The sequence below is a fragment of the Balaenoptera acutorostrata genome, chromosome 13, assembly GCF_949987535.1.
Source record: "Balaenoptera acutorostrata chromosome 13, mBalAcu1.1, whole genome shotgun sequence".
Taxonomy (NCBI): Eukaryota; Metazoa; Chordata; class Mammalia; order Artiodactyla; family Balaenopteridae; genus Balaenoptera; species Balaenoptera acutorostrata.
In genome coordinates, this window is record NC_080076.1 from 44,253,635 (window position 1) to 44,269,928 (window position 16,294).

At 36.8% G+C, this 16,294-nt stretch overlaps 1 protein-coding gene across 1 annotated transcript in view; it reads right to left on the reverse strand.

Moving 5' to 3' along the window:
* ASXL3 (ASXL transcriptional regulator 3) overlaps positions 1 to 16,294 on the reverse strand; it is a 172,865-nt gene that overhangs the window by 139,587 nt on the left and 16,984 nt on the right. The window contains exon 2 of the mRNA XM_057526058.1: positions 1,601 to 1,683. Coding sequence (XP_057382041.1) covers positions 1,601 to 1,683 — 83 coding nt within the window. The remainder of the gene's footprint in view (positions 1 to 1,600; positions 1,684 to 16,294) is intronic.

The window sequence follows — 16,294 nt, forward strand, 5'->3', positions numbered from 1 at the left end:
TTTCAGGGTTTCTGACAGCCAGTAAGGGGAAAATTAATTTCCAGGTGTCCCCATTTTGTTCCCTAACTCCTCACACTGGCGTCTGGCTTAGAAGAAAGGATCCCCTTGAGTAGCGCTTAGGCTCTGTCAGCAACTTCCCTCCGCAGTGTTACCTCCACGTTGCGGAGGAACAATTATTGCAAACAGGGTAGTTACATTAGCTCAGGCTCTTTCTTCAGAACAGGCAGAAAAAGCCTCCAAAACAGAGACGAAAAATTGAGCCTAGGTATCCTCTACCCCACTAAATTGTGATGTTCAGGGATCAAACTTGCAAGAGATGCATTTTTAAACAGCTAGAAGCTGATGTGATTCACATGTTACAGTAATGGGAGTTACAGGTAATACCAATTTTTTAGGAAAAGTTGGCCTCGGGAGGACATTGATTTCTCTCAGCAGGTTCTATCTCAAGATCAGATTCAAAAGGTAACTCAGCAGATTTAATTTTCACCAAGCTGAGACCACTGCCTTCTCAATGGCTTATAGGTAGACAACTTCATACAATTAAAAAAATTCACTCTATGTAACAAGGATGAGTAGATACACATGCGACAGCCCTATGGTTATTTTACCCTGTAACAAACTTTTTTTCCTCCTTGAGTAAGATCATTTATATGACCCTAAACTGCTGGATAAAGCCAAAACTGTAAAGTTCATCACTAAATAAAAATAATCATCATAGATAAAATATAATATATCCATACAATAAAATATTATTTGGCCACAAAAAGAAATGAAGTACTGATTCATGCTACCACATGGATGGACCTTGAAAACATGATGCTAAATGAAAGAAGCCAGACACAAAAGGCTACATAGCGTATAACTCCAATTACATGAAATGTCCAGAATAGGCAAAACCACAGATATAAAAAGTACATTACTGGTTGCCAGGGGCTGGAGGGAATAGGGAATTGGGAGTGACTGTTAAGGGGTATGGGGTTCCATCTCAGGATGAAAATGTTCTAAAATTAGATAGCAGTAATGACTGCACAACTTTGTGAATATACTGAAAACCAACGAATTGTACATTTTCAAAGGGCAAATTTTATGGTATATGACTATCTCAATAAAACTGTTATTTTTTTAAAGACTCAATAATTGATTAATGAGGCTCCAAGTAGAGTAATTTGAAATACGAGCACTAAATTTTCAACCATATTCGTTGGCACTTCGAATTTTATCAGAGTGAGCTCATCTTATATCTTGGGATCTACCTATTAAGACTGTAAAAAAGTTTCTCTTTCACTACTCACTTTCAGAAACAAAAGTCTCCTCTTACACGAAAGAGAAAGATGAGTAACTCCAATTAGAGGCTAATTCACACAGTGCGGCTCTTTGTTAATGAAGTACACTCTGTATCAATCTGTCTAATTTATTAAGCAAACAGGTAGTTCCAAGGAAATCTTGGGTCACCCAAATATTTGGTAGTCACAAAAGAATTTGCAGGTAGTTACTTAATTCACAATCAGCTACAACATCAAAATCTAGATACCCCTATTACTTTGCAATCAGTAGCAATTATTAATCAATGAAAACAGAAAATGTAAATATGAATACTGACCTTGTTTCTTTTAACCCTTCTTTCTGAATGACTTCCAATATCTGCTTTGCTGTCATTGGTGAGTTGGGGTGTTTTTCTAGTGCCTAAAAAAATAAAAATAAACATAAGATTCCTAGATTACTGCATAGAAACGTACAAGATGAAAATGTGTGTGAATCATGCAATGTTTCCTTAAAATTTTAAAAAGGCTGTTATGCCAAAATTAGGTTCCATCACACAGATCAGGTGTCCAAAGTGAGAACATAATTTTTTTTCTGGACGGTTATGGCAATTTCTGCAACATATAGGGGTCATTCTGCAAAAATGTCACATAGGCATACACACCAAAAAAAGAAATGTGAAACCTGAAAACACCAAGTTCATAAATGTATATAATTTCCTTTATTAAAAATTGCTAACATTTTATGGTTAAAGTCATGTTTTCAGGCTGTTAAAACATTTCTTAAATTTCTAAGACCTTGGAAACATGAGCCTGAATACCACCAAGAGCAGAGAACAAAGTGCTGGTCAGAAATAACCTCACTGGATTCATATTTTGATCAACTTCTCTTGTATTAAAAAAATAAATAAAAACCCTTCATGGCCAAAATGGAAAAAAGCATACAGAAACCCAAGTATCTCATTACAGTGTGTTTTCCAGTTCAGCTCAGTTTGCTTTCTTTTGCCTTTTCCAATTCATTTCAAGTAAATCCCTTCCTCTTCCCATTCAGCCCATCTCAGCTTTATGAACTGAGTCCTATTCCCTTTCTCTCCCCTTCTGTCCTACTTATTTTTGAGTGGAAGTGAACTTTTTTAAACAAAGTATGGGGAATATATGGGACACAGTTAATTATTTCCACAGGCATTAGACCATCTGCCCTGGAAAGCAAGCCCCTTTTATTTACCCAGGGACTTTACATGTAGTGAAATCCGTAAAGAATGATGCCCACACTGCTCACCAACAAGGTCCATAGGACCATCTCTGGGTACAAGAAACAAGTGTACACACATCTTCACAATGACTTCCTCCAAGGGTAGATGACACCGACTTAAATTTTCTGTACAGGAGCTTCTGCACAAGTCATGGCCCCATGCAACTTAATAATTCTAGAGTCCTAATTTATGATTATTATGAATATTAGACCAGAATTCTCATAATTATTAAGAATTAACAGGGTCACTCTAAAAACGAAAAATTAAAAAGGCTTCCAAATATGTTCAAAAGAGCTCTGTGATCTCTTCTACGATCAACGGCTAAATTTCAGCTAGGTCACTAGCAAAGGTTCTGCTCCTCAAGGTTCTCCAGTGAGTTACATACACAGCCTGCCCTACCTCCCCACTAGGGCCACTTTCCTGTTCTCCCTTTTCTAGTTCCCAGGAAATTTCCCCATTTTTCCTAGTCTGGATCAGTCTCTTAGTTGCAGGTGGTAATTCTTTAAAGAATAGCGAAATATGAGCTACACTGGAAAGAGAGTGTAGCAACAAGTATGTCAATAGGAAAGAAGGAAAACTGTCCTCACAGAGGATGCTTTGGAGAGCTGAACTGTCAAGGGGGGAAGACACATAGGCATAGCTGTATAGGAAGAGGACTAAAGTGTACAAATATTGGTTAAAAAAAAGGCAAGAAGGAAACTGCATAATAGAGCTGAAAAGGGGAAAAGATTAGGTCACAAAGAAAGGCAGGAACGATACAGACGTGAAAATGAAATAGCCGACAGAGTTTTTAAAATAAGAAGAACTGCAAGTAGAACAGTGCATACTTATGAATTACTGAAAGGAGATGCCGTGGTCACATGGACTGTATACAGGGTGGGTGTCACCCCAAATGATAGGCAATGCTGGGGACACTAATGGTCTCTCATAGAAGATATGGGCAGAAGGTCAACAGACACAGACATACACAAGTAAGCAAGCAAGGAAGAGGGAAACTGGCGGGGAGAGACACGGGATGGCAGAAAGAGGGGGACAGAGGAGAAGGGAGAGAAAGGAGGAAAATTGAGCTGAACTGGGAATGTCCAAAAGGCAAACTGATGAAATCTAGAAAGGGCCGAAGAGGAAACTCCAGTGTACTGGGTAACGTTTTAATGGGAAGTTGGGCACGCTCGAAAGTGGGGTTACTCACTGTGGAGGACTCCCTGTTTCTCTTCCTGAGTACAGGCCCCTCAGCACACCTGGGCAGCTCCTCCCAGCAACTGAGAGAATTTGGATAGCCCTGTCCCCTTCTCTATGACATCACATCCTACTCTACGAAGGAAGTAAAAGTGCCAAGAATTACATCGTGAAGTGGATGAGAGGCAGGAAGGAAATGATGAAGCCACACAAACACCAGAAGCCACCCTCAGTTCCTGCAAGACAGAGAAAGGGGACAGAGAAGGAGAGGGTCCTGGATGTGAACAAGCTTCACTGAACTAGCTGTGGGAACATTTAGAGAACAAAAGATAGATTACTTTCACGGAACAAAACATGGAGAGCGTCAAAATAATATGACACATGGCAGAGACATGAATCAGACTCGCAGGCAGCCATACTCCAACAGGACAGTGGGAAGAAGCCACAGTCAGAGTGAAACTACAGCCCCAAATGTTAAACTGAGGAACTGCCCACGCCCCAACGATTGATGTCTTGGCTATGAGGTGTTAACGGTTTCATACGTCCTGCAAAATCATACTCCCTGGATTATCTTTCTTGACATTTTCAAATACAACTAGTATTTGAGTATGTCTTCCTGGTTATGTAGCACTTATTTTGAATTTAGCATGTTCTTCCAATTGTTTTCCACCTTGTACCTACCTCTTTAGAAACAGGGGACAAGGATGCAATAGAGAAGGGAAGGGAGTAGGATTATCCACAAGTTTTAAGGTCACGTATCATAATAAGATTTTTCTAGAAAGAGGGCCAATAAATATTTTGGATAATCAAAACAGGTTCAAACCGACTTGGGCAATAATGATACAATTGTAACAAAATAGGAAATCCAATTTCAAAGTCTGCCATAGATAATAATTATTAATAAAATCATCTTGTTTTCTGGTTGTAAAAACTGGAAAAATGCAAACTCATACCTATATTATAGAAAACAAAGTGCACTCATAAGCTTACAACCAAGAATATTAACCCCTGCTAATATTTGTGTTTTCCTTCTAGTTTTTTCTATTCATACATACTTTTAAAATATAATTATAATTATATAAAGTACATGTATGCATAGTTAGCTGTCTTACTTTTCTTCATGTAATTTAAATTCTTCAAAATGGGCATCATAATTAACACGTAACTGAAGATAGGCATTTACGTTGTTTTAAAACTTAATTAATAAAAGTAAATTTCCAAAGAATATAATGAATGTAACATTCTTAGAATATTATTGAGTCAAAAGGATGTGAGCTCTGTCATGTCTCTTGATACGCTGTCAACTGTTTGCAGAAATATTTTAACAATTTTTACTCTCACCAAGCAGAACTGAATCTGCCTCTCTCTCCACAAATTTGCCAGTATTAAATCTTATCTTTTTAGCAATATTTGCAAACATAGTAGGACAAAGAAGTTGCAATTCATTGTTACTCTAATTATATTTTTGTAAATACTAAGGAGGACAAAAACTTTATTTCAAATGAATATCCTATGGGACATGAGATGGGATATTTCTGTCTTTCTCATTAATGTGTAAAAAGCTATTTATATAGTAAGACATATTCACTGTTGTGCATGTTAATAATAGATTTTTATTCCTTTTGTTGGTTATTTTTTGGATATTTAGGGAGATACATTAAGTTTTCTATTTTCACATGAACTACTCCATCAGACTTTTCTATTGTGACTTCACCTGCTCTTACATTTAGAAGTTCCTTTTATCCAGAGAGCGTGTAAATATCTGCAGATGTTTCTTGCGGGTATTTTATGTTTTCATTTTTTAGTTCATCTGGAATGTATCTTTTTGCACCCAGGTGAAGAACTAACTTAAGCTCCCACCTCCTATTAATGTTAAGTCAAGGTTCCCCAACATAATTTGTTTCATAAGCCGGTCATGGTTAGTGAGGCATCCTCTGGCATACAGTAATATTAGGGCAATGAAAACTCTTTTGGATGTGAAACCAATATATAAATGTGGGAACCCAGTATATAAAATGCACAAAAGCAGAGCTGCTGCTGAGGTAGAGATGAGAGGGCTCAGAGCCCCCAGAACTTACTCCCTCTAATGGCTGAAGGCACTTCTGGGAATTTTCAGGGCCTCTGAAATAAACTGCAAACCACTATCCTTGGGGCTCATCCAGGGGTCCTGCTATGCTCCCCTGATTTTCAATCAATTCCTGTGCCAGCACCACCCTGCTTAAATTGCTGTAATATTACAATACACTTCACTATCTGGATAGGACACAGCTCTCATTACTCCTTCTTAAAATTTTCATTGTTCACTACTTTATATTTCCAGATGAAATTTAGATAGGAATTAAACGAGACATCTAATTAAATTTTTAGGAAATGTACACACATTGTTCCATGTGTTGAAGTTTTATTTTATAAACTGTAATAAGCTTTTTATTAAGTGTTTTATATTTTGGGTTGCAACTATGAATACACTTTTTTTATAAATTATCCTCACATTTTATCGCTAATACATACAAAAGCCATTGAACTGTGATAATTATTATCTATATGAACAGCTAATTGAACTCATAATAGTTCTAATAGTATAGAAGTACAGGATCATATTTTCCACAAATACCGTGAATTGTTTCTCCTTTCTAATAGCTCTATGTTTTCTTTCTCCTACATTATTTTCTTTGGCTAAAAAAGTGATCTTTTCTAGTCCCTTTCAAAAAATTTTTTTTGCTGAAAATGGAAATGCTTTATAATTTATTTCCTCAAAAACAGGCTCTTAAAACTGCTGTTTCCCTAAGAAAATCTGTAGCTAGAATTATTAGAGCTCACACTGCCAAGAAAAGACTGTAATCAGAAACCATTGGCCAGATATCACTGTCTCTTCTATACAAATCAGAGTCTGTCACAGTGTTCAATCTTTACATAAAATGCCCTTTCTTTCTTTGTGAAACAAATTGTTCTGCCGTGTTAGAGCTATATTTGTGATTCCACTTGACTCTGTCTCCCTGAGTTGTGTTTTATATCTCTCATGCTTCCTTCTCATGCACTAAAGTCCTCGTAATTCTCAACTATCTTCTTTCTTCCGCATTTTTACTCCCAACAGGTTGCAAATTCAGCACTGCTCTCCCAAAAGTGGAATTTCCATGGCTAAGGACACAAAGCACACACACAATCAGTCACCTCCCTAGCAATGGATTCGCTTGTACTTTTCAGAGGATATGAACAGATGTGCAGAACTGGCAAAACACCACTGGATGTCATCTTCTTTACTAATGTGACTAACTATATCAGAGCCTATCTCAAAGACATTTAGATTCATACAACTTTGAGGCAAGACAGACTCTTGTCCCAGAAACCTCTTCTCCAAGACTTTTACATGCCCCAGTAGGAGGAGAAAAAGAAACTTGCAGACAAGGATAGCAATATAGTTAAGAGAAGGAAACAGATATTTGCTAAATCACTGAGGACACAGGCCATGCTAAGAATGTATTTTTCTGTTTTAGGTTCATTCTTTCAGCATTTTTCTGGTCCAGGAATACTATGTATCAAACATTTTAAAGCTTACTCAAGCTGACTCAGAAAAGTCATTTCCAGTATCCCTAAGATAAACACATTAGACCAGTGTTCATCTAATGGTTGAAGTCTTGGTCCTTCAGGCCCTGAAGAAAATTTTCTGAGCTTACTTACTTGACTGTAAAATAAAAAGATTTCTACAACTTAAAATCACATCAATGATACATGTTTAGATCTTTCTCTAACATTGAAGTGTCTTCCCTTAATCCATATTGGCAGTTCATTAAAATGTTTAGCTATTTAAGGTCTCATGTATTAGGTAAATGATTTGGAGGTTATAACAATAAACCATTATACAGCTCTCTACAATTACAGAGTGTTTACACACAACATATATTATTTCATTTGCTTACATACAACATATATATATATATATATATATTTTTTTTTTTTTTATTTGACCCTGACAACAACTCAATGAGATGCATATAAGAGGCAGGATTAACTTCCTCTGAGATGCACTAAGTTGAAGTAATTGGTCCAAGGTCATAAAGCTACCAAGTGGAAGGACAGGATTTGTACACATTATGATATTATTGATGACAATGTGTAAATACAATAAAAGCAGCTAATACATATTAGACAACTCCTCCGTGCTAAGTCTCCAGAGGTTTTACTTGTATTACAATAGACTCCTGGATTCATATATTTAACATTCCCTATTTCCACTGTTCTTGAGATACCTCAAAGGTCCGTGTCATTTTGATGAGACATGAATTTGAATGGCTGGTAGTATTCAGATGAGAAAATTAACCACATAGAAAGTGACAGCATCTTGCCCACCACCTAATATCTGCACCTCAATTAGGTTGCTGTCTGCTCCTAACATATGTGGTTACTAGTTAAGGGTTTAAGGGTGATGTTTACAATTTCTCTATCCTACTTGCATGCATTTTATGGGGAAATTACATGCTATAGTAATATATGTGAATGTGTGACTTAAAAGATGCAGAATTTTTGTTATAATAGCCTTGAGAATCAGGCCTATTTCACCCAGAAAAAGGGGATGTCCGAGAAGATAGAGTGCCTCTGAGACCTGGCACCCAGGAAGGGATGGGTCTAGCCAACACTGAAGTCTGCTCCTTTTACTAAGTTAAATTACTTATTGTCTTGAGCACAAGGCTTTTACAGAAACTGTGGGCCTACAGTCAAGATATTATATGCAATATCGACCTCACAATCCCCATTTCAGCAATCTCACACTTAAGAACAATCAGATATTTCCTTGAACTCTCAGATAACGGTTTAAACTGTACTTTCCCGTGGTAGCGCCTGTCATTAATTAACATTATCTGTTTAAGGATATTCTTCCAGCTACACTGCAAGCCTCATGAGATCCAAGTCCTTGGTCCTCACTCATGTCTGTAGCATCAGATTACAGCATCACTAAGTAGGCTTCGATGAAGACCAAGTTAGTTTGGAGTTGCCGTATATTAGGAATTTTTATAGAATAATAAAGAAGGTTATGAGCTTTGGAGTCAGATGAAGCAGGAACACCTACTTACTAGCTGTCTGATCTTAGATATTTAACATTCCTGAACTCAGTTTCTTCATTTCCTCATTTATAAAAATGTTGTGAGGACTAAATGAGATCGTAAGTGTAAAAGAACTGATTATTTCCGTATGCCAAACGATTGCCTACAGCAACATGTGTTAGTAAACACTGGCTAATACTATTGGCTGGGGGGGAGAAAAGCCCCCTTTGAGCACGGCCTAGAAACAGGAATCTTTTCAACACAAAGAAGAGAGCTATAAAAAAAAATATGATGGGGGCTTCCCTGGTGGCGCAGTGGTTGAGAATCTGCCTGCCAATGCAGGGGACACGGGTTCGAGCCCTGGTCTGGGAAGATCCCACATGCCACGGAGCAACTGGGCCCGTGAGCCACAACTACTGAGCCTGCGCGTCTGGAGCCTGTGCTCCGCAACAAGAGAGGCCGCGATAGTGAGAGGCCCGCGCACCGCGATGAAGAGTGGCCCCCGCTTGCCGCAACTAGAGAAAGCCCTCGCACAGAAACGAAGACCCAACACAGCCAAAACTAACTAACTAACTAAATAAATTTATTAAAAAATATGATGGGCATTACCTGGGGTGTCTCTGAGATTTCCTGCATAACCTGCACTAGGGTTTCTACAAATCAGGTTAGACACATATTGCCACCCCTTGTCACCTGATCGCGGCCAAATTTATTCCCTCTGGATTCAGACGTAAACTTGCACCATGTGGTGTCTGGTTTCATCACCCCACAGTCTTCCTCCTTGTGTTTAACAAGAGGGATTATACACCACGGCACTCTTTTAGACACTGCTCTGTTACCTAGGAAGACAAGCACCCTGCGGGGACAAATTATCCTGTTGTGCCTGTGTTACAAATCAAGTGAAAATAGAGAATATCAGCAGCAACAACTTACTTCCAACAATATATACGTACAGACAAACTTTCCTGCAACTATGACATATAGTATCATAGAATATTCATCAGAAGGAAATTCTGTCTTACAGTTAAGTTATTTTGGTTGCCCAGCTTCATAAAACCCGAGCAGAGCTGAGAGGAGAGAGGTGGCTTTCTGAGGCCTGGAACAGTTCAGAGAGTGATCACTACCTGAATTTGAAGATAAAATTCTATGCAATTGAGAGGTGACTTCTAATTGATGGGATTTTGGCAACCTTGTTCTACCTCAGTAAGTTTCTAAGCTTTACAAACAGTTTATAGTCCTTTTACACACAGAAAGAAAACGAAAGTGAGAGACACCTAGAATTTCTATAATGTTCTAAAAAAGGTAAAAGAACAATATTAATAATTATTTAAATGATGACACATACAAAACCTGTTTTAAAAAGTCAGACATCCCTTTAATGAAGAAGAAATACTTATACCACAAAAATATGCAAAGTCTATTCAGAACCTACTAATTATTAAAAAAAAGTTTCTTCTGTGTATCAAGTAAAAATTCTGCTTTCCTATTACTTCTACTATGTAGTCCTAGTTTTTGCCTTTGAATGTGACATATATTTAATATTCAATTACAAGCACTTTGCTATCATAAAAGCTTAAAGTAAGATAATTGTGTTACATGAATTTCTAAAATGGGATCCAATAATTTATTCACAGGATATATTGCCACCTATTTGAAAACACTATGAGGGGCCCAGCCTCCCTTTATCCCCAGGCTAATGGATCCTTGGTTTCTTCCATCAGTCCTCATATAAAATAGCTTGCAGACTACCTTCCGAATCACCCTTCTTTGAATATTCTTGAGTTTGCCAACGTCACCTGTAAATCACACCTTTAAGAATTATACTCATTGAAATAAATTAGCTAAATATCATTGATAAATATTCTAAATGTAGTCTGATTGAAACAATCTGTATGGTAAAACTATTACTTCTCTTTTTCTAACTCGTATAATTACGTTAATACAACCTAACACAACACTTGCTCTTTTTCAGCAGTCTTCACACTGTCAATCAACTAAAACTTCCAGATCGTTCAACATTTGCTTCTGAAACCACATGCATAATTCTGTGGTGTATTTTCCAAACTTGCCAGACATAAATGTATCTCTAATGCACTAGTGTTTGTTTCAATCCATTTTTGCAGGCTCTGAAATCCTATTATTCCCTAATACCTGATGATTTAAGGTAACAGGTAAATTTTGTATTATCCACAAATTTGAGAAATATTTATCCCAGTTAAATTTCATCTTTTTAGGTGCAGGCTGTTCATTCAAGCTTATAAACTTCTTTTGGAATCATTATTTCCTTGTCCAACTGTTCAGTTTCCCTTTTTATTTTCTGATAGCCACACATTTGACAAGCCTGATTTGATGGATTCCTCCAAGTTATTCATGACAGGTGAATAATGCAATGAAAAACAAAGCAACAAACCATGTGGCTGCCACTGGGATCTCCTTTCAGAATGATACTCATTAGCCAATCGGTATAATTTGTCTACAGAAGTTCAATCTGCTAAAAATTCATTTAATTATACTATCGCCCAGTTCATATTTGCCCATCACTTTTAAAAGAGTCCCACAAGAGACCACATCAAATGACTGGCTGAAATTTAGCTCCTACAGGCACATCCTCCTGCTGTATGTCTAACAATCCTATCAAAAATAAATAAATTTAATTGGACATGAATTAACTTAGAGAATCCATAATGCCTTCCAGGGATCACTACTTCCATTTCTGTTTAATAATGCACTCTAGAATTTTACTGGGAGTTGAGATAAAGATCTACAGTCTGTAATTTCAAAAAATTTCTTTTCCTTCTTTGTATAATAATAACAATAGAAAATACACAACAGTTACTCTGCATCAAACTCTATTCTAACATACAAGCTTACTTAATCCTCCTAACAACCACCTTATCATACTTAGGTGACACCATTATCACCCTCATTTTACAGATGACAGATGAGGTAACTAAGACGCAGAGGTGTTAATTTGACTCTCCCAAAGTCACACAGCTACAAAGTGGTTCAATTCTTGGACAACTGATCCCCTGTTCTCTGTGATTTTCCCCATGATTATCAGCAGCACTCCTGATCACATCTGCAGATTTTTTCAGTGTCTTGTTTGTCATCAAGCTCATATTTCGTCATTTCTTATCCCATCTAAAAACAGTGGATATAACTTTTATATTACTTTCCTTATCACACCTTCTTCTAAAAATATGCATTCGTTTAAAGAAGAAAAATACAGTGAAATATTTCAAAAATGAGAAATCATGCCCGATGATCAAGTTGCTGTGACTGTGACCTAGAACATGGTACCAATTCCAAGGCAGCTAAAATGCAAAGGCAAACAATCAGTTAACTCCTGTTAGCTTAGAGACATTGGTTTATCAGAGTAGATAGGTTTTCCTATTCCTAAACTAAGAGAATCATCTCATATGGAAATTCATACAGAGGCACTGGGTGGTAATAGGATCTTCAAAGGCAAACATAGAATATATATAAATTCTATTGTTGAACCTCTCATAAAATCTAAACATAACATAAAAATATAATAATTGAGACTAATTAGGTGAAATAATGCAGTTAGATAGTATTCCCAAAGTCCAGTATGATTAAATTAAGAGTATATACCCTAATGACGACTTGGAGTTTATTTATATTTTACTACTATAGGTAGATATGACAACTCTGAAAAGCACACTTGCAGATGGTAGAATATTACGAAAATTAAGAAGTTTAATGTGTATATTTGTCCACATGTGGGAGACTAAACACCTGTCCATATGGAAGTCTCTGGTCAAAGCCAGCATTCTCCTCAGGATAACATCTGAAGAAGCAATCAGTTGAGACCCCAAATTTCCTTATCTTGGAAATCCTTACAAGGTGCTCAATAATACCTTAATAATAGCAAGTAGTACTTACATGACGCCAGAAAGCATTTTGTAATAAAAATAGGCGAGGCACTTTTCTAAGAACTTGATTTATGTTAACATATTTAGTTCTCAAAATCACCTATCAAGGTAGGTATTATTTTTCTGTAGATGAGAAAATTAAGATGCAGATATTTTAATTCACTTATTCCAGGCTAGTCCCAAGTAACAAGCAGAGGGGAGATTCAAACTCACGCCCTTGAACTCCAAGTGTTTCACCACCACAATATGCTACCACAATATGCTACCTTGTAGCAAACAGTCCAAACTTACTTGGAGGGTAATTTAGCAGTACTATTAAAATGTAAAAGGTAGGTGGTCCCATTTGTTGAACCTGGTCTGTCTTTAGGTATTTTTCTTACAGAAATCCTCAGCTCTTCCTGCATGTTCAATAAACCATCATTCAAAACACTTTTTTGAAAGACATAATGTAAGAGAGAGAGAGACGGTTAAATAAATGAAGCCACATACATACCACAAAATAATACACAGCCATTAGAAAGAAAATATGTACTGACTGATATAGGAGGATATCCACAAGAAAGTGATGACTAAAAATAAGCAAGCTGAAGAACAATACGTATAGGAACTTCCCTGGTGGTCCAGTGGTTAAGAATCCACCTTCCAACACAGGGGATGCGGGTTCGATCCCTGGTCAGGGAACTAAGATCCCACATGCCGTGGGGCAACTAAGCTTGCGCACCGCAACTACTGAGCCCATGCACTCTAGAGCCTGTGTACCACAACTAGAGAGCCCACACGCTGCAACTACTGAGCCCGCGTGCTCTGGAGCCCGTGTGCTGCAACTAGAGAGAAGCCCATGCACTGCAACGAAAGATCCCGCATGCTGCAACTAAGATCCGACTCAGCCAAAGAAATAAATACTTTTTTTTTTTTAAAAAAAGAACAATATGTATAGAAGAGGTATATATTCAAGTACATGTGGTATATATACAAATACACCCACAAACCCCCCACACACACACACATTCACACCAGATAAAAATATTCAGACACTTAACAATTGTTACCCTGGAGAGTGGCAGAAAAGCAAAAGCAGAAGGAGGAAATTTTATACTTTTAAAATATCTTTGTATTTAGAAGCACAAATTACTTTCATAATCTTTAAACTGTATATGAAGATAATCTCTATATTATACAACTTATATAATAGATGCAGCTATCATATAATATTTAATAACTAACTTAAAATCAGTTCCAAAACAAAATACAAATGAATATTCAAACACCAAAGAAAGAGTTATATGCCCTATACTCTAAAGCACAATGGAGAAAATAAGATGCAGGTATACTGAATTTTTTCCAAAGCAAAGATTACTCATCATTCAATCTGAGTCAGGGGAATTCTTCAGTGTTATTCTCACAGACTAGCCTGAAATGACACAGCATCCAGATGTAGCTGCCAGAAGGAATTAGTTGCAAAATATATCTTGAGATAATTGTAGAAAATGACTTTGTTATATGGGATTATTTGACTCTGACCACTTAAATGTTGAAGAATGACAAAAACAATGATGTTTGCTTTGTTACAGTTAATAGTAACTCTTCTCCTGACGGTAGGTAGACAATAGCATCACCTCCTTGATAATTCATTGATTTAACAAATATTTACCAAACACACACACACACACACACACACACACACACACACACACACACCCCAAAATGAAATACAATAAAACATGCCATCACCATCTCTGGAGACACTTAACCTCTGGTTTACTATAGTTGAGGAGGGAAGGGTGAGAAACATCTAATTTACTTACAAATGACTTAAAAAGAAGGAGACTAAGCCATGTCTTCTTCCATATCCATTCAAAATGCTGGTTTAGTCTACACAGAAATGACCCTTTCCTACCATATTCCAGTGATGGATGGTATTATAAGTCAGATTCTATGGAAGTAGTGATGATCATCATGGTATTTTTTCTTTTTGGTCATTGCTATATTTCTGATTACCTGGCACATGGTAGGCACTTAATAAAACTTGCCTAATGAATGAAAACAAGATAAATAAATGGCAAGGAAAAAGTGATATACTGAATTTCTTGTTTTGTGGACATATTATTCTCTTCTTCTGAAAAATACCCTTTTATACTTTTATTTGAATGGGAGCCATTCTATTCCTATAGATACTGAAGAGTTGCCTGCTAATGATGGGGTGGTGTGATGGCAAGGGGAGGGGACACAGGGAGGGTTAATCATTGATCTTCCCCAGGATACATTAGCCTAAAACTCAAGAAAACAAATATCGATTGCTTTCTGGTAATAACGCCATGTGATGAAACCATGAGACTTGCTAGAAGCCATGTTCCTAGTCATGTGGAAGAAGCCAGACTCAGAAAATAAGGCGTCTGTACAGAGAGAAGCAAAGATCAGAGAGCCCTGAAACACTCATTCTTTCTTTCCAGGTGTTACTGAGGAACTTCATTCACCTATACTGGTTATGTTTATACAAGTCTTCTAATAAACTCTCCTTCTCACTAAATTGGTAAGAATTGGATTTTAGTCACTGTTTGTGACCAAATGTTCATGACCAAGGTGTCTGTTATACCAATTATTAAGCCCTCAGTCGGTTCCTTTCACAGGACATAAAAAAAAATGTACAAAATAGATTGTTTCTAAACCTGATGTTAATTTTTGATTCCTTTAGAAGATGAATAGAAGAGTAGCTATTACTAAAAATTCTTAACCAAATAAAAATCAGAAATGCAGTTAGTCTTTTGTCAAGCATGCACTTTGAACATCCAGAGACAACAGTTAAAAAATTAAACAATTGTATAAAATTAGGAACTCACCAGGCAAAGCTATGAATAATTCTAGCAGTAAGAAGTCTTTACCTAGAACTCAACTCTGATGAATAATAGTTGAAAGAACTTCTGAATCGCAGGCTTCAGAAAGAGGGCCAACATTTAAAAAATATGAAGCAGGTATCCTAATATTTTAACGATATGATCTATAGGCTTTCTATAGACCAAAAGGTTTATGTGACATGTGCTTTCCTGTCTCTAATTGGAATCATACATAAAAATCTACCGTAACTATTTATACTAAAAGCCAAGTCAAAGATCTGCCACCAGATTTACTGTACTCAAGTAATTAAGATATAATTAAAGTATCTGCATCACAATTTATACTAAATACATTCTTGGGGCAATTACTTTGATATTCTACTTGATGTATTACCCACCTTAATATTAGCCAAATTTTCCAGGTTTCCATCCAACCCTCCTTTCTGGTCCTGTTTCTTAAACTAGGCGCTAGAGAAATGAAGGCCATATTTATCAGGGCACAAAGCAACAGAACTGGTTTCAATCAGCCCATATTTGTTGATATGAAGTATGGGCTGAGGCTCTTTAAGGAGGCAATGGAACATTAAAACGTACCTTTGCCAACAAAAGATTCTTTATGAAATCAGATAGTCCCTATTGCTTTTTAGCCGTCCTCAGTCCTGATTTTACCAGTTGAGTTTTGCATACAACCAGGCTGGGAGCTCATTATACCATAATGCCACGTTTATGTCAGAATGAAGAAAAATGATTAGCTCCGATGTGATCAAAATATCTATCCCTTTGAAAGAAATACAAATAAGAGTTACCTATTAACCAACTCTAAATTAGTGCTTACAGAAA